This window comes from Apteryx rowi, unplaced genomic scaffold, assembly GCF_003343035.1.
Source record: "Apteryx rowi isolate R43461 unplaced genomic scaffold, aptRow1 scaffold_1176, whole genome shotgun sequence".
NCBI classification, from domain to species: Eukaryota; Metazoa; Chordata; class Aves; order Apterygiformes; family Apterygidae; genus Apteryx; species Apteryx rowi.
Genome location: NW_020447393.1, coordinates 66,757 through 89,785, shown reverse-complemented (window position 1 = coordinate 89,785; position 23,029 = coordinate 66,757). Strand labels below are relative to the sequence as shown.

Below are 23,029 nucleotides of genomic sequence, written 5' to 3'. Positions count from 1 at the left end.
CTAACTTTTTAAATATGCTCAGAAACAAACAATAAATGTCTCAAAATGCACCATGTCTTGAGTCCGTGCAATCATTCGCTACACCCACACAACATGCATACTCTCCAGTCTCTCCAGCTGCTGGCATCCCAGGCACATGGGCCCCTATAACTCGTGGTCCCCACTCCAGTGGCTGGCACTGAGACCCCCTTACATRCACATGCACACAGAATAGAGAGCTCCCTCATCCTGGAAAATGGAGTTTAATAAGAAGACAGGACAGGCTGGGGGGATCAGGTGCAGGGCATGACCAGACAAGTGTGCTGACCAGCAGTCTATTTACAGATGATCAGTTCCTTTCACCCCTTTCCCCCTCTATTTTCTCATGTTTGTAGTCCCTCAAAATACCTTAATCCCTTCCTTTTCCCACCTTTGGTCCATCCTTGAACACCCCGTAGTAAGTTTTGCGCAATCCCTGAATACCCTTACCAGCATCCCAGAATGAGTCTCATACTCCCATAGGCAGTAACCCCCATCCTCAGTCTGCAAGGCCATCCTGGAAGGCTATCCTGTAGGCTGACCTATATGGGTGAGTCTCACACATGGATATGTTGGACCTATCTCTGAATGGAAGTTTCTCCCCTGAAGTTTTTAATTGTTTTTCTGAAAACAGGGTGATTCATGTCCTAGAAATGCCAATTTTTCATCTTTCTTTCTTATGGAAGTGTGGGGGTTTAGGTCAAATTAAAATGCTGTGTGGGGTATGTGTGAAACCGAGCAGGCCAAGTGCATCCCACCTGACCATGACTGAGTCCTGAGGACATCAAGTCCACAGAGCATTTCCTGGCACTGATCATACCTGATACAGGCCATAGCATCTGTACCTCTATCTTGATGACCCAGTGAGTCCTTCATAGGCCTGTTTGTATTTCCCTCCAAAGGGTGTCACACATTCGAGATCCAAGGTCTAAAAGGAATTAAAGTGATAGAAGTGCAAGCCAGGCAGACAATAACACTATTTCAAAGTTTAAACCACAACAAACATGTCAAACAACAATTATACACTGAGATAAAAGACATCCTGGAGGATTTTATTGTACATCATCTGAAGGATGCCTAGGGACTCCTTAGATGCATCCAGTCATTTGGAGGGTTTTTCAGATACTTTCCAGTGTGCTGCAATTGCAGTAAAGTGATCCTCCAGAGGCTGGAAATAGTGTCTCATCACAATAGACATCAAACATCTCAGATCGTGGTCTAGGCTCACTTTGCCATCATCAGAGAGACACAGGGAGAATCTGAAAGATGGTCCATCCCCTTCTGAGCGAGATACTGAAATAAGTCCAGTGAATCAGCCTGGCTCCCTTTTCTGTCAGTGGTCAGCAAGACAGTTTAGAAAAGATGTCTTAGATCCTTGCTCCTCCCTGATCCCCTTCCCTAAACATTCCTTAGTCAGTTTTGCACAGTCTCCTAAGCACCTCTCGAATATCCAAAATCTTCATGTCTTGTTTCCCCCTTCTTATCTGTTACAAAGTCCAGGTACAAACTATGTCCGTAGTTTCTTTATGGCCCACCAATTAGTGACTGGAGACTTTTGGTCTTTGTTATAGTCTCTGTTATCCCTTGGCTATCAGGTTTGTGTCTCTATGTGTTTTGTTAAGTGCTTCCCCCTTTGCTTATTATCTCTTTTGCACTGAAAAGGTCCATGATCAGATAACCTTAATGAAGCAGATGCTCTCACATTCCACATACACTTACCTCAGCCAGACAAGCGTTCTGACCAGCAGCTTGTTGACATGGGACTGCTCCCTTTCTTTGACCCTCCTCTCCATTTTCCCATTCTTGCTCTTCTTGATTCCCCTTGATCTCTTGCTTCTCCTACCTTTGGCCCTCTGCCTGAACATCCCAGTGTAAGCTTTCTGCACTCCCACAAGCCCCATAAAACATCCTACAACAAGTTCTACATGATCCCCAAAACCAGCGTCACACAAGGAATTTGCTCTTTCCCAGGAGACTCCAGATAATTTTGTTTCCTTGTGATCAGCTACAGAGTTGTACCTGACCCTCTGCAGGGCTACACTGGGAAGGTTCCCTCACTGTCCATCCACTAGTGACCCGAGAGTTCTGGTCTTTGCTATTTACTGCTTGTTACTTGGGAGGGCTGGGTTACTATTCACGGGGACCTCAACACATTACAGTCAGGAGCCTCCTGAAATTCAGCGAAGGAAAGGGCAGAGTCCTGCACCTGGGATGGAATAACCCCAATAGCCCCATGCCCAAAGGTGGGCTGGGGCCAACTGGTAAGAGAGCAGCTTTTCAGGAGAGGACCTGGGGATGCTGGTGAAGAAGCTGAAGAGGAGTCAGCAGTGAACAACAGTGCCGAACACCATCAACCAAAATGTGACTCCCAAGGTCCCATACTGCAGACAGATAAAGGAGTCAAGATTCATGGACAACCTGGCCCATAGGCCCACCCCTGCCCTGGGCTCTGAAGAACCTGTGCAAAAGCTTTGCAATGGGAAGGAGGGCTGGGGAAGGAAGCCTGATCATCCAAGGGAAAAGGAGCTAGGAGGGGGGATGGCTGTCCCCATCTTTCTGTGAGGAGGTGATGGGCGAGGACCAGAGCTGCAGCTGGAGCCAGAGGAGCACAGCTGGAGTCAGGGCTTCCTGATCCCTCAGTGGATGAGAAGGATATTGGGGAGGGAGACCCAGGTGTCGCTTGCAACTCTTTTTTTTAGCCCTCAGCAACAGGAACTGCCTGCATCACCCCAGCCTCTCCATCTCCTCTTGACACACGAGAAAGCACAGCTCCTCACCCAGACCACCCAGCTGCTGCATCCCTAGCTGGTCCCTGAGGCCATGCCAGGCCAGAGGAGGGAAGAGAGGTGTGGTGGGTTTAACCATCCTATGACTGCAAGGAGGACAAGAGAGGGTTGGATACCAGCAGAGAGAGAGACACTCAAGGTTCATAACGGGTTAAACAGGATAGATTTATTAAAAGACTTACACTACAGACTGCACGGGGAGCCCTGGAAACTGTGAGGAGGGATCACCAATGGGAGGCTGCTGGAGGTACAGGTCGGACACATGGACACATGGAGAAGTCTCGACTCGTTCGTAAGGGCCCGTTAAATCTACTAGAACTATTTCCTTATCTCAGCTGTGCTAACCTTGAGAAACTACTGTCCAGGAAGCAGCTAGACATTGTTGACAAAACAGAATGTGCATGCCTGGCCCTGACGGAATTTGGTCAGTGTGTAGTTTCACACTGGGCCTGCTACCATTTGCTCTGCCAGTCACTGACTCCTTGCCAGATCTTCCTCGGGTGTTCTCATTACACCTCCTGAGCCCCCAAATAGAAAGGGCACATTTTTTTCTTGGAAGTCCAGAGAAAGAGGACATTCACTGTAGACTGACAGCTTCTACACTGGAAACGTGCACTGCTGAGGGAGATATCTCCCATGCCAGAGACCCAAAGGCAGAAAAATCCTGCCACGCTTGCACCTGGAAGGTACTCATATATCATCCCAAATTTCTTTTTTCTAAATTTGCAGGAAAAGAAAACTTTTCAAAAATTCACACATGTAAGACCACCATGCTGTTTATTATCAAAGAAAAAGTAAACACATTACATTTTTAACTTTCTCTTCTAAATAAGAACATTTCTCCCCAAGGACCTTTCCCTTTCATTCCCTTGCCACTCCACAAGCAGGCTTAATGCCAGGTACTTCTAAAGAGGTCCCCATTACTCAGCGCTTGACTTTGCAGAAGAGGTGGAAGTTGTTCGTGCCCATGTCAGGCAATTAGCATGAGCTCTGGGTGGCACCGAAATCTCTCCTAAGTGTTTTCCTCAGCACTTCCTTGGCCTTCCTGTTCTGCAGGCTGTAGATGACAGAATTGACCAGGGACATGAGGACGGTGTAGAAAAACGAGAACACTTCGTTGAGCTCTCTCAGCCTGGGGGGTTCTGGGCATCAGGTAGACAATGATGCGGGCGCCATAAAAAACAGTGACAACAGTGAGGTGAGAAGAGCAGATGGAGAAGGCCTTCTGCCTGCCCACGCTGGATGGGATCCTCAGGATGGCAGCTATGATGTATACTCAGGAGGCCAGTATGAACAAGAAGGGGAAGACTACATCCAAGAAGCCAAATATGAAAGTAATGAGCCTGACCTTCCTGGTGTCACTGCAGGCAAGCTCCAGCCATGGGGTAAAGTCACAGCACTCAATTGCTACAGGGCACAGAACTTCACCTGGGATCAGAGGAATATGACTGTGGCAGACAGCAACAAATCCCCTAGCCAAGATGTTGCTGCCAGCTCTAGAGAGACCTTCCAGGTCATGAGGCTTGAATAGAGCAGGAACTGGCATATGGCCAAGTATCGATCACAGGACATCATGGCCAGCAGATAACACTCACTAACTGCAAAACTGCCAAAGAAATCGAGCTGTGCCATACAGCTGTGAGCAGAGATGGTTCTGTTCCCAGTCGGGAAGCTGGCCAGCAGCCAAGGCAGGATGGTGGAGCTGTAGCAGGTCTCCAAGGAAAACAGGTTGCCTGGGAGGAAATACATGTGGGTGTGCAGATGCCAGTCTGCCACCACCAGCACAAGGATGAGGATGTTCCCAAACATTGTTACCAAGTAGATCATAAGTGAGAAGAGGAAGAGTGGTGTCTGCAGTGTAGGGACATTGCCCATTACCAGCAAATTATGCGTTATGCAGCATTATGGAAGCATAAATCCTGCCTGGCAAACCTGATTGATTGCTTCTAGGATAAAAGAACTGGATTTGTAGAGGAAGGAAGAGCAGTGGATGTCACTTTGTCTTTAGCAAGGCTTTTGACACGGTCTCCCACAGAAGTCTTGCATCCAAGTCAGGATGTGATGGTTAGGATGGATGAGAAACCAGATGGGGGTCATAGTGCATGGCAACATGAAGAGGAGGCAGCAGTGTGCCTTGGCAGCAAGGAAGGCCAACAGTATCCTGAGATGCATGAACAGAAGCACAGCTGTACTTCGAAGGGATGATCACTCCCCATTATTCAGTGCTCTAGACCACATCTAGAGTACTGAGTTCAATGCTGGGTCCTGAATAAGAAAACAGACAATGACAAACAGGAACTCATTCAGTGCAGGGCCATCAAAATGTTCAGAGGACGGCTTCACTTGCCCTGTGAAGAGAGATGAAGGAACAGGGGTTTTTCAGTCTGGAGAAGAGATGGCTTTGCAGAGAGGAGAAATAATAGCAGCCTTCCAGTGTCCACAAGGAGACTGTCAAGAAGATGGAGTCAGGCTTTTCACAGTGGTGAAAGGTGGGAGGATGAGAGACAGAGGGAATAAATTGAAATAAGAGAAGTTCACACTGGATGAATGGAGAAGCTTCTTCCCTGTGAGAAAGAGGTTGCCCAGAGAGGTTGTGAAGTCTCCATCCTTGGGGATTTTCAAGACCTGATGGATAAAGCACTAAGCAAATTGGTCTGACCTCAGAACCTGAACCAGGAGGACAGATGGTATCTCCACTCCCTTCAGATTCTGACATGCCAGGCCCCTGTTCTTCAGGGAGAGGTTTGAGACCCTCTCCCCTCAAGCGATAGAGCCTAGCACCTGAGGGCAAGTCTCCATGGCTAGGAGGAAATGCCTGTGGCTCAGCCTCTCCCTCCCCACTAACCATCACAGGAGGATGGAGGGACCAGCTCAGGCATTAAGGGCTCTCTAAAACTGAGAGTCAGTGAACACACAGTTGCTTGCAGGGAGGTTAAGGGAATCTGACTCATGGGAATTCTCCTGGCTTTGTGTCACGATTTTAGAGGAGTCTGGCAATTGCCCAACCTCAGTTGCCTTTTCAAAAGAGCATAGCCCTGAGTAGAAATGGCACAGGGTTATGGGAAAAGGCAGGCCTCACCAGAGGAGTTTACAAAGTTTCCAGCAGTTCAGAAGTTTCAGTCTCCTTTAAGGGCCAATTATGTATTGCTCACTCTCTGCAGTCCCTGGGGAGAGCCAAACCGCAACACAAACCTTCAGACTTGCTTGTGCTCTAAACCCCAGGACACTCCGGAGAGCAGGGGGCATTTGGGTGTGGACTGCAACTCGCCACAAGAGTGCTGGAAATGAACAGTAAGGCAGAGCAGTGCTTGAGCCATGGGTTGTGGTTTACAAAGAGACCAGGGAGGGGAAAGATGTGCTGGGTAAAAAGCAGAAGGTGAGATGCTAACTTTCATCTTCATTCCCAGGCACCACCAGCACAGAGGTCACCTGCAGAATTACAGTACACCCACATAAATCCATGGCACTGCAGAGCAGAGATCCTGGGAACTGGATCTGGCAGTATTCAGCTACAGCTGGACTGCTGGTGTGTTGGAGCCAGCCCAGGGGCACTCACCCATCTTGGCTGGGATGGGTCAGGTTATCTCTGCTCTTCCATTCATCACTAACAGAGATATATAATTTCTCTTTCTTTCTCTCCCTCTTTAGCACATTCATAGAGGTTTTTGTCTATGACCCTCAGCTTTCTCACATCCCTGCAGTAGGAAATGCTGGGGACATCAGTAATTCCATACTGATTTTGGAAACCTCTCCTATCGCTGCCTGTTGTTATCACCTTCAGAAGCAATTCATTGCAGATGAAGAGGTGGGTGTGACAGAGCTTAGAGGAATGGCTGTATCAAGTGCCACTGAGCAGAGGGCGGTATTTCTCAGGAATGGACTTCCCCTGGCCATGCATTCAGGTATGTCCTGAGCGTTAAACATGTCCCTGAGCCTGCTTCTGTCCCCCCTCCCCCGGGGGACCCCCCTTGCAGTGCCCAGCACTGTTGAGCAGGGAGCCGTGCCAGCACAGCTGGCTGTGCTGAGGTAGAGCTGCTGGGTTGGGATGTGCAGGGAGGCAGCCCCAGAGCCCTCAGGGACCATCACTGAGGAGGGAAAGATGTGAAACAAATGATACCCCCTGTGCATTTCCCTTCCTCTCTGCACAAAGTCTCTCATTTTTCCTAGTTGACTCATGGTTACTTTTTTCTTTCTTTAATACTTTCCCTTCCTCCTGCCTTTTCTTTTTTTCTGTACAGTTTGACACACAATGTGGGTTCAAGTATCCTCTGTGCCATTCCCACTGCATAGACCCTTTTTCATCAGAGCTAGTTACTATTCATAAACCAAATGAATAACTTGGTATGTTCAACAGGTGAATTATCTCCTCCTAAAGCAAAGGTTTCAGAAAGTTGAGACCACTCAGCTAGTGCCACACCCAACTTTCTCCTGGTTGGAGAAAGGAAATCTGCCTTGACATGTTTCAAATTATGGTACTTGTTTTCCTGACACATCTTTCCCTTGCCAGAGAGCAAAAAAATCTCTTTCTTCAGCTGCTAGTCTGGATAATATTGGGAAAATCCATGGGCACAGGAAAGCAGAATATGTAAAAGTGAGCAAATACACATGATCCTTTTACTCCAAAGTAAGAGGCAGCTCCACGGGGCAAGTCACCCCTGTGGTCAGAAGCAGTTCTCTTGAGACAAGCAGGTTTGCCCTCTGGAAGAATCTGCTTTCTCCTTATACTATGGAGGGTGCAGGGTCAGGGGCAAAAATGGACAGTGAACAAAGGAAAAGTGTATAGATATTTTGTGGGGTCTGTTTCTTTTTTCAGCAGTAAAGTCCACCACAACTCTTCTTAAATTTAACACAGAAATGCATATCATTGCTCACAGGACCTCTTCCTGCAAGTGGGAAAAGACAGACGGACAATTCTGTATGGAGAAAAGGGAATGAGATAATGGGACCACACCAAAGGAGTTTCTCTTGCTGGGATTGAAGAACGTCCCTGAACTCCAGACAGTGCTCTTCCTCCCCTTGCTCATCCTGTCCAGCCACAAAGCCATCCACAAAGCCATCCACCCCTCCACCAATCCATCCATCCACTAACCCATACATCCATCCCTGCATCCATCCACCCATCCTTCCACTCATCCAACCAACCACCCACCTATACATCCATCCTTCCACCAGTCCACCCCCCCACCCATCCATCTATTGATTCACCCACCCACCCACCCATTATTCCATCAATCCACCAATGAGTCCATTCATCCACCCAACCATCCATCCACATACCCGTCTCTTCCTCTCCTCCAGAATTTCCCCCACACAACTCTTGTTCCCACCCAGCTGTCCCCTCTCACTCTTCAATGTGTCCTTTGCAAATCATCTGTCCCATCATGCCTCTTTCCCCTTCTCTCCACCCTGGTGGGCCACCTCTTTCTCCTCCTTTGCCTCTCCTCATTCTCTCCATCTCTGGAATCTCCCAGTCTCCCCATCTGTTCTCAGTGCCAGCTACACTTCCCAGTTGTCCACCCAGACCTCCCAAGTAACCACCCAGACCCTCCCAGTGGCCTCCAGTCCCTCCCAGTCGCTCCTCCAGTCCTCCCAGGTCCTGCTCCAAACCCTCCCAGTTACACACACACCTTTCAGTGCTCCCCACTCCCCCTCAGTTCTCCCTCACACCCTCCCAGTATTTGCAGTCCCTCCCAGTCCTCTCCACCCCACTCCACGGTCCCTCATCCTGGCATGTCAGAGACTCATGTCTCCCCTCCCAGGGTCCCCTCTAATTGACAGGATGCCCCCTGCACCTTCTCTCCCTGATGGCAGCTGTAACCGTTGAGTGTTACTTCCCCCCTGCAGGGCCCCAGCAGAAAACCATTGTGCAAGAGGAAAGAGGCAGCAATACTTTATCAGGGAGGAGATTCAGGACTGGAGGGAGTGCCCATTGAGGGGCAGGGTTGAAGGACACTTTGCTCCCAGCCATGGTGGCCATCCAGTGTGCCTTCTGTAGTCTAACCCTTAGGCCACACTGCCCTGTCCCAATACAGTGGCTGTGTCCATGGAGGAAATGGGCTTTTCCAGACACCTGTGGGAGTGGGTAATGACACACATGGCCTTGTCTCATGGACATCCTCAGATCCCCAAAACCCATTGTGTGTTGCTCAAAGCGTCTCTTTGTTCATCATCAACCCCTCCCACAGGTGCCTGGAAAAGCCCTTTCGCTCCAGGAGCAGAATTACTGTGTTCAGCCAGGGCAGTGTGTGGCAGTTATATCACACCGGGTAATTCACTGCAGGGCCTCTGTGGCTGGGGATGTCAGGGTCTTTTATCCCTGCCCCTTGCTGAGCACTCCCTCCAGCCCTGGGACCCCTCCCTCACTAAGTATTGCCACCTTCTTCCTCTTGTGCAATGATTTCCTGCTGGGGACATGCAGAGGGAAGTGAAACCCAGCGGTTACAGTCACAACCAGAGAGAGAGGGGCTGGGGGGTGCCCCACCCAGGAGAGCATACCCTGGAAGAGGAGACGTGAGTCCCCAGCGTGCCAGGGTGAGGAAATTTTGGGTTGGGGTGGAGGTGACTGGGAAGGGACCACAAATACTGAGAAGGTGTGTGGTGGAGCTGGGAAAGAGTGAAGGACACTCGCAGGCGATAAGGAGAACTAAAGTGTCTGGAGGGGGAACTGAAAGAGACAGAGGAGGCCCTGGGAGGGGCTGGAGAGTGCTGGAAGGTCCTCATGGTCACCTGGGAGATATGGGTGGATAACTGAGAGGTATGGAGACCCTGGGAGTGGGTGGGGGGACTAGGGTATCCTAGGGCATTGGGAGATGATAGGCTGGGCAAAGAAATGAAGGGAATGAGAAGAGAGGAGTAAAGGAGGAAGAGTCCCCACAGACTTTAGAGTGAGGGAAGGAGGGATGATGGAATAGATGAATACAGAGAGGCTGTGGCAAAAGGTGAGAGGGGGATGTTTGAGTGGAAACGAGATGGGGGAAGGAGGCTGTGGAGAGGAGGCAGTGTATGTATGGAGAGGAGCGCAAATGGTGTAGGAGAAGAGACAGGTGTATGTACGGGTGGGTAGCTGGATGGATGGTGGGGTAGACGGGTGGATGGATTTATGTTTCAGTGGAAGGATGGGCATTTGGATGGGTAAATGAGTGGTTACATGGATGAGTGGGTGGATCAATTATGTGGGTGGGTGGATAGGTGGATGGATAGGTGAATGGTTGGGTGTTTAAGTTTGTTCAGAGAGAGTCTGTGTAACCCCTCTTTTCATCTCCCCCACCCACAGCCCCACCTGCCTGCTCTGATGACCCTCTCTTGCTTCTCCAATACAACAGCTGCCCCCATCCCCGGTGCCACAGTGGGGCTGGTGCTGCTGTCACTGGCCTTTGCCGTGGGCCTCCCAGGCAATGCCTTCGTCCTGTGGAGCTCCACAGTGCTGACACGCCGGCACACTGTTCCAGCATTACTGGTGACTCATCTCGCACTGGCCGACGTGGCTACCCTGCTTACTGCTCCTGTCTACCTCCGCTTCCTCAGCACCGGGCGCTGGGAGCTGGGCCTTGCAGCCTGCCAGGGCTGCCACTATATCTGTGCCGTTGCCATGTATGCCAGCGTCTTCCTAATCGTCCTCATGAGCCTCCACCGCTGCCTGGCTGTCTCCCGGCCCATGCTGGCCCTGGCAGGCCACTCCGCTTGGGCAACCCATGGCACTGTGGCTGCCGCATGGGTCATGGCCTTCCTTCTCGCTGTGCCCACCATTACTTTCCGGGAGGTGTCCGGTGAGGCACCAAGGGAGCGGTGTCAACGGGCACACAACAGCACAGGCTGGCTGGTCTTCCACAACCTCCTGGAGACAGTGGCAGGGTGGGCACTGCCCATGGCCACCATCGCTGCTGGCTATGGGGTCCTGCTCTGGCGGCTCCGGCACACCAGATTCCGGAGGAAGGGCCGTACCCAGCGTCTGGTGGTGCTGGTGGTGGTTGCCTTTGCTGCTGCCTGGGGACCATACCATGCCGTCAACCTGCTGGAGGTGGCCAGTGAGCTCCATGGCACACAGGGCTTGTGTAGAGCTGCTGCAGTTGCCCGGCCCCCTCTCACAGCCCTAGCCTTCTTCAGCAGTGCAGTCAACCCCCTCCTCTATGCCTGTGCTGGCCGGGGGCTGCTTCGCACTGCTGGTGCCACCTTCATGGCCCGGCTCTTCGAGGGAACAGCTTCAGAGATTGGCAGTAGACGCACAGGCACAGGGAGGGCCACCAAACGCACGGGTGAGCCACAGGCAGAGGGAGAGGTCGGCAAGGAGGATGACACAGCAGCAAGCAGCAATGCAGAGTGACTGGGGAAGGCATGGGGCATGTGCAGATGGACAAGCAGAGTGAAATGGCTTGGAATAGATGCGTGTGGACACGGCTGCCACCCATCAACGCAAACATCCACTCACACTTCCATCTACCGATCCATCCACCCATCCACTTACCCATCCACCCATCCAGCTATTCATCCATTCATCCACACATCTATCCATCCATCCATCATCCCATCTATCTGTCCATCCACACATCCATCCACCTATACACCCATCCACATACCCATCCAGTCCTGTCCCTCCTTACCTCTTTGCCATGTACCTCGTGACACTGGGAGGAATGGGTGCCCCCCATCCTCTCACTGCTCGACTGGGACTCAGTTGCACCAATGGCACCTGGTGCTACACAGACAGAGCCACCTGAGGCAGAGTGGGAGGGGCAGAGGGCATGGGGACTCTGCTCCATTAAAGGCCACCCTGGGGTGCCAAGGGGCTGCTGGTGTCTGTGGGATGGGTGTAATGGATAAATGGGTGGGTGGAGGGATGGTGGATGGCATTATGAGTGGATGTGAGGATGAATGGGTATTTGCATGGATGGATGAATTTTCGTGTATGCATGTATGGGTGGGTAGGTAGGTGAATGGATGAACGTGTGGGTGGGTGGATGGATGGATGGGTGTACAAGAGAAGATATGTCCCTTGGCATGCCTGGTTGAAGTGGTTTGATTAAAGCCCAATGGCAGATTGAGGAGGCAGACAGACAGACTGCTGTTTGCACACAAGTTTTCAGGTGTCTGAGGGTGGCCATGATACAAAGCCATGTACATGTGCATCATCCCCTCTCACAGGTACCTGGCAGAGCCTATTTCCTTGGGGGAAATACAGTAAGCAGGGATGTAAGTAGCCATCATGTTGGGCCAGGGCAGCATGGCCTAATGGTTAGATACCAAAGAGTTATCTTCAGGGCCACTGTGGCTTGGGACACCAGGGTTCTTCATCCCTGCCTGCCACCCAGCACTCCCTCCAGCTCTGAGTCCTCTCTCTGCTGAAGTTTTCCACCTCCTTGTTTCCTGCTGGGACCATGAGGGGGGGGTAGGGGGGTGGGGATGTGACATCAAGTGGTTACAGCTACAGCTGGAGAGAGGAAGGGGGCACCAAAGGGGTGATGTGAACCCCCCATATGCTGGGGTGAGGGACCATGGATTGGAGTGGAGGTGACTGGAAGGGACTGCAAATCCCAGGAGGGTTGGGGGGAGGGGGAACTGGGAGGGAATGGGTACACTGGGATGGGGTAGGGGAACTGAGAAAATCTGGAGGGGGAACTGGGAGGGATGGAAGAGGCACTGAGAAGGGACAGAGGGCAGTGAGAGGGTTTGAGTGGGCAGCTGGGAGGTCTGGGGGGGGCACTGGGAACAGATGGGGAGACTGGAGGATCCTGGGTCACTGGGAGGCAACAGGCTGAGAAAGAAATGGAGGGAAGGAGAGAGAGAGACAAAGGAGGAAGAAGAGGTGGTTCTCAAGGGTGAAGAGATGGGAAGGGAGAGATGATGGGCCAGATGAGTACAAGGAGGCCTTGTCAAAGTGTGAGAGGGGAGTGCGAGTGGGAAAGAGAGATGGGGGAAGGAGGCTGTGGGGAGAAGGTTTCAGGGCAAATGCTGGAGGAGAGAAAGGAATGGCTGTATGGGTGGGTGGGTGAGTGGATGGATGAATGGTTGGATGGTTGGATGGATGGATAGCTGGGTAGGTGTCTGGCTGGCTGGCTGGCTGGCTGAATGGATGGATGTAAGCAGGGATGAGTGCACTGGGTCAGTGGATAGATGTATGCATGCATGCATTACCTAATGGATGGATGGGTGGGTGTATGAGTGGATGAATGGTTGGATGGAGGCATGGATGGGTGGGTGGGTAGATGTGTGGGTGCATTGTGGCTGGATGAGTAGGTGGGTGGATGGATGGGTGGACAGATGGATTGGTGGGTGGATGGGTGGCTAGAAGGATGGATGGGTTGAGGGGTGGATTGATGGGTGGATTGGGTGGAGAATGGTTGGAAGAATGGATACAGATAGACGGATGGAAGGGTGGATGAATGGAGGTTTGCGTGGACAGGTGGAGGGGTGGATGGCTAGATGGCTGTGTCAGTGGCTGCATAGATGCCTGGGTGGATGTGTGGATGGAGTTTTTGTGTGAGTGGCTGCATTGGTGGATGGATGAGTGAGTGGGTATGTGGACAGGTGAGTGGCTGGCAGGATGGATAGGTGCACAGAGGGATGAGTGGATAGATGGGTGTGTGGGTGGCTGGTTGAATGGGTAGATGCATGTGTGGATGAGGAGACTGCTGAATCGATATGTGGGTGAGTTGGTGGAGGGATGTTTGGGTACGTGAATGGGTGGGTGGATGGATGAGTGGGTGGGTGGAAGAATGGCATGGAGGATGGATGATTAGTTGGATGGATTGGTGGATGGGTAGATGGATGGGTAGAAGGGTGGATGGATGGTCAGATGGATGGACAGGTGATGCATGAATTGACAGATGGATGTATTGATGGTGGTTGATTGGATAGCTGGATGGATGGGCTGATGGATGGGTGAGTGGGTGGATGGCTACATGCATGCATAGGTGGATGAATGGTTGAATGGATTCATGGGTGGATGGATGGATGGGTAAGTGGGTGAATGGGTATGTGGGTGGAAGGGTGGATAGATGAGTGGGTGAATGGACAAGTGGGTAGATGGATTGGTAGGTGGTTGGATTGTTGGATAGGTGGGTTGGTGGGAGGATGGTTGGAAGGATTGATGGGGATGGATGGGAGATGGATGGATGGAGCTTTGGGTGAATGTGTAGATGGATGTTTGGGTGGATGAATGGGTGAGTTAATGAGTCGGTGGATGTACGCGTCAATGGGTGAATGAATGGATAGGTGGTCAATGGATGGGTGGGTAGATGGGTGGATGAATGGGTGGCTGGTTGGATGTGTGGTTTGGTGGATGACTGGGTTGGGAGAATAGAAGGGGATGGATGAGGGCCTTGATGAATGTTGATGAGTGGATGGATGTTTGGGTGGACAGGTATCTGGATGGATGGGTGGGTACATGGATGGATGGGTGGCTGTATGGGTGTTTTGATGGATGGAAGGGTGAGTAGACGGGTGGATGGATGGATTTGTATATGGATGGATGGATGGACTGATGAATGGATGTGTTGGTGGCGGATCAGTGAACGGGCCCATGGATGGGTGACCAGATGGAAATGTACATGGATGGATGGATTGATGGGTGGTTGCATGAACTGTTATGTAGGTGGATGGGTGTATGACAGATAAGGAGGTGAAAGAGCGTGTGGGTGGATGAGCTGGTGGATGGATGGATGAATGTGTGCACAAAAATCACATCCTCAAAATACACTCTCCCTGTGGCTACTCCTACTTCTGCCAGCCCAGGAAAAACCATTCTGAAACTTCATAGGACAGGAAGCTCCTGTCCTTTGAAAAAGCTTCTTGATTGTCCCAGTGATGACTTTTGCCTTTCTATTTCAAGCTGGTTGAGTTTTCCATGACTCCATACAAGATCTTTGGCAGTGGAAGGAGGTTGTCATGGTTTAGTTGGTTCAGTCATCCCACAGCAGGTTGTAGAGGCCATCTGGGGCCTTTAGAGGATGCAGGCATCCAGGAGGGGGCCGTAAAGCCTGCTGGAGCTCTGGACCTTGACAGAACACAACTCGGCACAAGATCTTATGTCATGAGAAGGCAACACTCATATCTTTTAACTTCTTTAAGTTGATTCCTCCCAAGGACACTCTGGATAGTCAAGGGGGTCTAGCAAGTGATTTCTACAGCCTTAGGGTAGTCACCTTCCTCTTGTCAGATGTGTCACCCTCTAGGCCCCATTTACTTTTAATTATTTTCATTTAATGGAACTGGCACTTTTGGAAAAAAAAGGTTTGAACTAGCTGTCTGCTTAGAAGTATCTTTGGGCACTGAAGATGCTCTAGCGTATAGTGTTATGATGATATTTAGGTATGGCTCTCACAGATGACAGGAACGCCTCAGGAGACCTCTTCTTGCAGATGATCAAACTAGGCAGGACATTTTTTTTTTCCCCCCCAAAGTTAATATGGGATGACTATGTTCAGGCAACCAAATACCTCATTGGGACTTTTGGTACCTTTGGCACTATTTTACATATTTTGCAGTACCACTTTCTTCATAGGAATGTTTTTAGGTTCATTCACACTTCATTATTTCTCAGGCTACAGATGACAGGACTAAACATGGGGCGGGGGGGGGGCAATCGGGTAAAACAGAGCAAGGTTTTTGTCTGTGTCTGCACAATCCCTTGATGGGTGTTTTAAGTATACAGCTGTGCCTGAGCTGCAGAGGAGAGTCACCATGCCAAGGTGCGAGGAGTAAGTAGAAAAGGCTTTGCATCTGCCCTGAACTGAAGGCATTTTTTGAATTTCCCTGATAATTTTAGTGTAAGAAATAACTATCAAGAAAAAGGGAAGGATGAGGAACACCAAGATGATGGTGTACAGCATCGCTTGATTCCAGAAGATGTCTGCACAAGCTTGTTCCTACAGACAGGAGAACTCACAGAAGTGATGTACATCATGAGATGCATAGAAGGGCAGAGTGAACATCTGAGGATCTGCTATACTTCTACTCTTACAACAGCCATCCCACTACCTGTCTGACACAGAGCTTCACCACTCATGATGAGGGAATAATGCAGGGGGTGACAAATGGCTCTGTAGCAGTCATAGGCCATGGCAGCCAGGAAAAAACAGGAAATACAGCTAGTTAGCACAGTCAAGGAAGGAGATCCTGCCATCCCCCTTCAGGAAACCCACCAGTATTTTTGGGAGAGTGACTAATGTGTAGCAGATCTCCGGGAAGGACACGATCGTCACTTGACCAAGATCTATAAGTATGTATGGAAGTCTAACACTGCTTGCTTGTTGAGGGAAGGTTTGCCAGTAGAGGATAGAAGAGAACCCTTGAGCCTGAATGACTAGGTTTGACATATGGATAAGAAAAGTTTATCTTTCCTTTTTAGAGGAGATTTAATTAAAGACAATGTCTGGGGATAGATGAGAAAAAGGAAGAACATGAAGAAAGAGTAACCAGCTTGAGAACAATCTTGCTTACATTCCCTTTCCAGGTCTCATAAGATCTGCATATATTGTTAGAACATTAAGCAGAACTAGGGTGAAAACAGAGAAAAGGGGGCAGGGTGACGCCAGGCAAGACTTGTTTCACAGACATTAGTGAGAAAAACTCGTCCCAGCTCTCCTCAGAAGTGGATTCATCCACTGTAGCTGTATCACAGAATCACAGAATGGTTGAGGTTGCAAGGGACATCAGGAAATCATCTAGTCCAACCCCCCTGCTCAAGCAGGGTCACCTAGAGCACGATGCACAGGATCACGTCCAGGTGGGTTTTGAATATCTCCAGAGAAGGAGACTCCACAACCTCTCTGGGAAACCTCTTCCAGTGCTCTGTCACCCTCACAGTGAAGAAGTTTCTCCTCATATTCAGATGGAACTTCCTGTGTTTCAGTTTGTGCCCATTGCCTCTTGTCCTGTCGCTGGGCACCACTGACAAGAGTCTGGCCCCATCCTCTCGACACCCTCCCTTCAGATACTTGTACACATTGATAAGATCTCCTCTCAGCCTTCTCTTCTCTAGGCTAAACAGGCCCAGCTCTCTCAGCCTTTCCTCATAAGAGAGATGCTCCAGTCCCCTAATCATCTTCGTAGCCCTCTGCTGGACTCTCTCCAGTAGTGCCATGTCTCTCTTGTACTGAGGAGCCCAGAACTGGACACAGTACTCCAGATATGGCCTCAGCAGGGCTGAGTAGAGGGGGAGGATCACCTCCTTTGACCTGCTGGCAACACTCTTCCTAATGCACCCCAGGATATCAGTGTAAGGAAAGACTGCAGGACTACCTTAGATCTGTATTATTTGCTTTACATGGCTGAACGCCATTTGGAAATAGAATACACTTCCATCTGCAAATGAATCCAAGGACCTTGAGGAATCCACAGGACACTTTAACAATGCTGAAAACTAGCTATTTATTCCGAAGTCCCGTGCTTTCAGGGTCCTTTTTATGCAAGAAATCAAAATACTGTCTCAAACAGTTTTCAAGGCATCCAAGGAGGAAGGTAATTAAAGATGGGCCATGCACCATGTACTTACCCACTCACTACAAAGAACATTATTGAAAATAAAAATTCCCTTGCTTAGTCCATCTGCCTCTCTGAAAGCTGCTGTCCTTCAGAGGATTACAATGAAAACAAAACAAAACAAAACATAGAACCCCCCCAAAAACGAACGAAGAAAAGACTTGCCAATCCCATTAGGTTATTATATTTTTGCAGTACTTTTCCAAAACTCATCTTGGATGGACGGAATGACTTCCCTTAAGAACGTTTAAAGTTACATTCATGTGTTACTTAAGCTTAAGCAGTTTCTTTTATTTTGATTTTTTTCTTCATCATTTGAGATTTTGACCACCTTTCAGAGCATTTCTAGCCCCTTCTGTTTTTGCAAAAGTTTTTGTACTTGAAGGCACTGCATCTTTATATTTTTTTTCCTTTCTTTCTTTTCTGCCTTGTAACTATGCTGGGGCTAGGGCTACAGCTAGGCCTACTAGTAGCCAGTAACTAGGGCTACTGTCTGTTTCTCAGGTGTTTTTGGATTAGCTTTTTCAGCAGGACAATCTGCATTTGTTCACAGCTTGGAATTCTTCCACTTTAATATTCAGTTTCTCCCTCTCTTCTTGTTACACCTTTAGCATTTCCTTCTCCTTCTGCATTTCCTTCTTGAGAGTAGCCCATCTCATCTGCATCAGCTATAGCTTGCATTTCAAAGATTCAGCATTCTGTTGGTGGATGTTTTAGTAGCCAGTTGAATTAAGGGGATTTTTACTTCCCAATCTTATCTTGCATTTACTGTTTTTAAAATTTAAAAATGATGAAATTTTAGTAAAATTGAAAATGGCAAATTGCCTGCCATTTCTTTTCCCTTTGCCATTTCCCTTTTGCTGTTTTTACTAATTCTTTCAATTTTGCAACCTCTTGCTCAGATTTGGAGATGATTTTATCCCCCAAACACTCCTACCACTAGCTGACATCCAGGCTTACTCTCACCACCACAAGTCTTAGGGGAATTTCAGTGGGGTGGCTGCAAGAAGAGACCCACACCACTCAGAGACATATAATCTACACTTTATTCACTGAGCAGAATGGGGATAGTGGGTGGACATGTCAGGATGTCCAGGATGTGTCCCGGCCCCTAAGCACCATGGTTCTACCTCAACCTTCACATGGTGTTAGACACCTGTGGATGTGTTCCCTGCAATAGACTATTTTCTTAATTATTACTTTCTATATTAGACTGTTAGCATCATCTACTGGTTGCCTCACTGATCACATAGGCCAATCACATTGACTTTCTGCACATCCAAGGCCAGTTAGTGGTGGTCAATGGGGTTTCTATCACCCTCTTGTCTCCTGCCCCAAACATGTTATAAAAAGCATGACACTATCAAAGGCTGCATAGTGAAGCTTGTATAAATGCATTGTTGTTTTCCAGTTTGGACTGGATTAATCTCAGTTTGAGCTGGGCGGAGGTTTTCAAGATCTCATTTGTTTGGGCAGTGCTTTTTGGTAGGCCTCACCCTGAGACACTACCTTTGCCAGGAAAGTGAATTCCAAATGTTCCTCCAAGTTTGCTTCTTCTGGGGATCTTATACAATAGTGCTGGGCATCTTATACAATAGTGCTGCTGTGAACCTGACCTTTGAGATGTGTTCATCTGCAGCTTTGCCCGTAACAGAATACTACCTCCCAAAGTCTCAGAAGCAGCCATGAGTGCAAAAGTCCTGCTGAGATTTTCAAGGATTGACTTTGTACTGGCCAGGATGAGTCTCATGGCTTTCTGGCACTATCAGAGAGCATTTTTAAAGGCTTCTCTCATCTGCTTATTCCTTAGGTTGAACATGATGGAGCTTAAGGTGTCGCAATGCTGGAAAGAAAAGAGAGTATTTTCCTAAGGTGCACAGAGTTTCTCTGGCAGAAATGTCTTTCACAGCTCCCCTGAGCTCCATTAAAACTTGAATTGTTCTGTGATCCTATCCTTTTTAAAAGCAAAACAGAAATGCCTGTTCTTTCTTATAGCTCAGTTCCCTGGAAAGTGCAGAAAAGGAAGATTAGCAATGCTGCATGGAGAAAGTGCAATGGGACAATGAGACTTCACCAGAGGAGTTTCTTCTGCTGGGGCTGAAGAAGGTCAGAATACCGACTTTCATACTATCTGTTCTGGATGTAATCTTCCTCCTCCTGTTCATGTTGACCTCCAGTGTGCGCATCATAGCTATGATCTTGAAGATCCCATCTGGCATAGGAGTCAGAAGGCCTTCTCCACCTGCTCCTCTCACCTCACTTTCATCACCCTCATCATTGTCTATACACTACCCAAAACAGTCCATCTGAGGCAGCTCAAAAAAGTGTTTTTCTTTTTCTATATCATCCTCATGCCCTTGGTCTACAGCCAGCAGGACAGGCAGGTCAGGGAGGCAAAGAGGAAAGCACTCAGGAAAGCCATGACTGACATCCAGGACTCATAGTATTTGTGGACTCTGGTTCAAAATTACTTCTTTTTCTCCTTTGAATTGAAAACAAGAACATGGGAAATAATTTGTACCTACTGGGTTGACCTGTAGAAGCAGGTGGCATTGAGAGTGTTTGTGCCATATCAAGAAGAGAGAGGGAAAATATCCTTTGGCAAATACATGACTTGTTTAGAAGAGAAGGGGGAGTGTGTCTCTGGCTTGCTTGTTCTTTTGAAATATGTGAAATTGTGTTCCTTTATGAGGGAAAAGCTGAAATGTCAGAACTTTCTCTTCTTCATAGAGAGAATAAAGGTATCGGTTGAAAGTGAGCTTCCTCCAGGAACAAATGTGTTAGCATTTTTCTAGGAGTGGGTTCTTTGAAGGGCAGGCACTGCCCTAGTTGTGTGTATGTCCAGGGTAGAAGTTTGTGTATCAGCCCCTAAACCATATTACCCTTTTATTCATCAGAGCTCTGTGGCTCAACACAGGTGTCCAAATGCATGCCACTGCCTCCTATGATTCAGCATGATCTCAGAGATCCCAGACATTTTTTTGGACTTATCAAATGGGGCAAGGGCTTAGTGAAGAGGTCTGCTGGAATCTAGGGTACAAATGGGGGCAGTATGGAAATGTGTGGGCGCCTGAAAGGCCCATTGGTGCCCATGTGTGGCATCAACATTCACATCTACAGGCAAGGGACTTCAGTGCCAACTCACCTGCAATTCAGGCCATCCTAGGGTCGATACTAATACAGGCCACATGCAGTGTGCCATCAGAGCACCTTGTTCTCTCCATGGCCTTTCCAGGGAGCCCAAGGGATCAGAACAAGCAGACAAGGCTCTTGGGATGGCTTGTCACCTTGAGAAAGATGAACCATCCATAAAGCCTGACTCCTGCACCTGCCTTGATCCATCCTCTGACCTGTCTTGCATCATTTGGGATGACCACTGAGGAGACATAGCTGTCTATTGTGGGGACATCTGTTGGAGCTTGGGTTGTCAACTGAGGCTCCCTTTCCATCCCTACCACCCACCCAGACAGGTGTTCCCAGGAAAGCCGTTGAAGCTGTCCTGATTGACTTCAGATAACTTTGTGTTCTGTCTTATTCTTGCTGCATGAGTGTGCTCAGTTAAATGAGAATTCATGAGTCTGTAAAGACAGGACTGGTGGGATTCATCAGGGTGTGACAGAGCTTCTAAAAAAAAGAACAAATAAAATGGTTGAAGGAGAAATATTTCCATTGTGGTCTTCAGCACTCAGGAGATCCATAACAGGGCTAAAAATGTCGAAGTCCCTATCTCATTTAAAGGGAAACTCATTCCCTGGAAGCTCATGGTCATTATAACAGTGCGACCAAAAAGACCAAGCAAACTAACAACCCCCCCCCAAACCCACAATCCCCCCCACTCCCCAGTTAAATGAAATAAAAAACAGGGATTGGAGTTGGCCTTGTCCTTTTTTCTATCCTTCCCACCAGAGGATGGGAAGTTCTACAAACTCTGTGAAGTTGGATAGTCATTTCACTGATCTTAAGCTAGCAAGGGAAAAAAAAGGCTGAAGACAAATCTGGTGTTGTTAGCTGAAAGGAAATTTGATTCAAAGCCTATTTTGCTTCCTAAAGCCATCCTTAATTAGGTGAGAGGAGCTGTACTGTGCGTATTGATCCCGGCTCCACTTCACCCTCTTTGGCCATCTGACTGAAATCAACAGGCTCTTTAGCCTCTTCTGCACTGCCCTCTCCCAGGATTTTAGCATTTAAGTCATCTCCGATATGGCACGACCGTGAAACCTTGGTTCAGATTGCTGAGTAAACAGCTAAATTGTTATTAAAGAACTGTGAGAAGTCTCATGCAAAGCCTCTACCCATGATCCTCTGCATGCTGCAGTGGGCTGCCAGCTCATGACAGCTATTGGTACATCGCCTGTGCATGCACAGCTTTCTCACCTGTCTCAGTTCCACTAACACTGCCATGAATTGAGCCTGTGCATTCAACTCATGCCCCATTCCTGCCCTGTGGCCCTCTGGGGAGGATCTCCCCTACTGCAAGAGCACCAGATTGCTGATATCTGCATCTCAAATGTTCATGCCAGAACCCCACTACAGGCAATATGATCTGGCAGGCCCACCTACCACAGGAACCCTCTGATCTAGCTGGGTGTGTTCACCAAGAAAAGGGGAATTGAAAGTGGAAGGATTTGGCAATCTTTACTCGGCTGAGACAGGGGTTGTGACAGCTGGGTGCTTTCCCCTGCATAAGAACATTAATCTAACTCAGCAGTGGGACTATTACAGATTGCTGGTCAAGCATCTGAGTTCAGCTGCAAGCACTTGGGACTTCCTTCTGTTAGCCACTGGCTCTTGCTGGGTCCTGCTCCACTACTGTCTCTGCAAACACAGATTCATTTCCCCTCTTCCCATGGGTACTTTTTGCATTCTGTGCCTCACTGTTCATTCTGATTGATCTTACTGGCTCTCCAACAGCCATGTGCAGGTTATCAATGGCTTCTGTAATGGTGTCTGTAGGGGGAAGAAAGAGACCCCTGAGGAGTCACGTTGAGCTCACACTCCCTGGCAACCTGTTCTTTCTCTCTGTTTGTAGGAAAACCTGTGAAAGTGTCTCCCAACTCACCGTTGCAGGGCAACACAACTCAGTTCACATAGTTTAAGCCAAATCAATAACAAAGTGATATATTGATTTATTAGTGACATGTAAATAACTGACAATCAGTGAATTATACATTCAGGACTAATATCAGCAATAAAACAAATAAACCACAGTGCTAAACACTTACAGGATGTCAATATACACCTAAAATTTCTAAACTCCCTTCTATATCTAATCCCCAAAAGCTCTCATCGCCCCTGCAGAGTTACAGGCACATGCTCACACTCCTTAATTCCTTTCATCATGAGTAATTAAGGTCATGGAGGCATTATGATAGTGCTGCATAGGAGGAAGCTGCATTAATTCCAGAGCAGCTGGGTCGTCTGTGGTGGAAGAAATGTAACTTTATGCAGCAATGAAATGCAAAAGAACTCCTGAGCTGGTTACAGAGGGGACCAGAGATGTAAATTCATGTGTTAAAGACCTTTCACTGTTTGGGTTTTGATCATTTTAGGGGGAAAAAAACAATCTAATGTTAAAATCTTCTCCATCACACTGTACTTCCTTCATAAGGTATTTTATGTCACCTGACCCTAAAGACTGTAAGATTGACTGTAGCTGAGAGGAAATGCTTCAATTGACTCCAGCTTAAGGATTTGGTCCCTTTCCAACAGTATTTCTGCTATGTAAAAGAACCCAGGCATCTGAGTTCGAT

General features: G+C 48.6%; 1 protein-coding gene and 1 pseudogene across 1 annotated transcript; one reads left to right on the top strand and one right to left on the bottom strand.

The window, feature by feature from the left end:
• Positions 1–3,782: 3,782 nt before the first annotated feature.
• On the bottom strand, positions 3,783–4,679 carry LOC112974157 (annotated as a pseudogene).
• Positions 4,680–9,234: 4,555 nt separating this feature from the next.
• On the top strand, positions 9,235–11,583 carry LOC112974208 (leukotriene B4 receptor 1-like). The gene is made up of 2 exons (XM_026082939.1): positions 9,235–9,335; positions 10,078–11,583. The coding sequence occupies exon 2, from the start codon at positions 10,096–10,098 to the stop codon at positions 11,122–11,124; it is 1,029 nt and encodes a 342-aa protein (XP_025938724.1). The 5' UTR covers positions 9,235–9,335; positions 10,078–10,095; the 3' UTR covers positions 11,125–11,583.
• Positions 11,584–23,029: the final 11,446 nt, after the last annotated feature.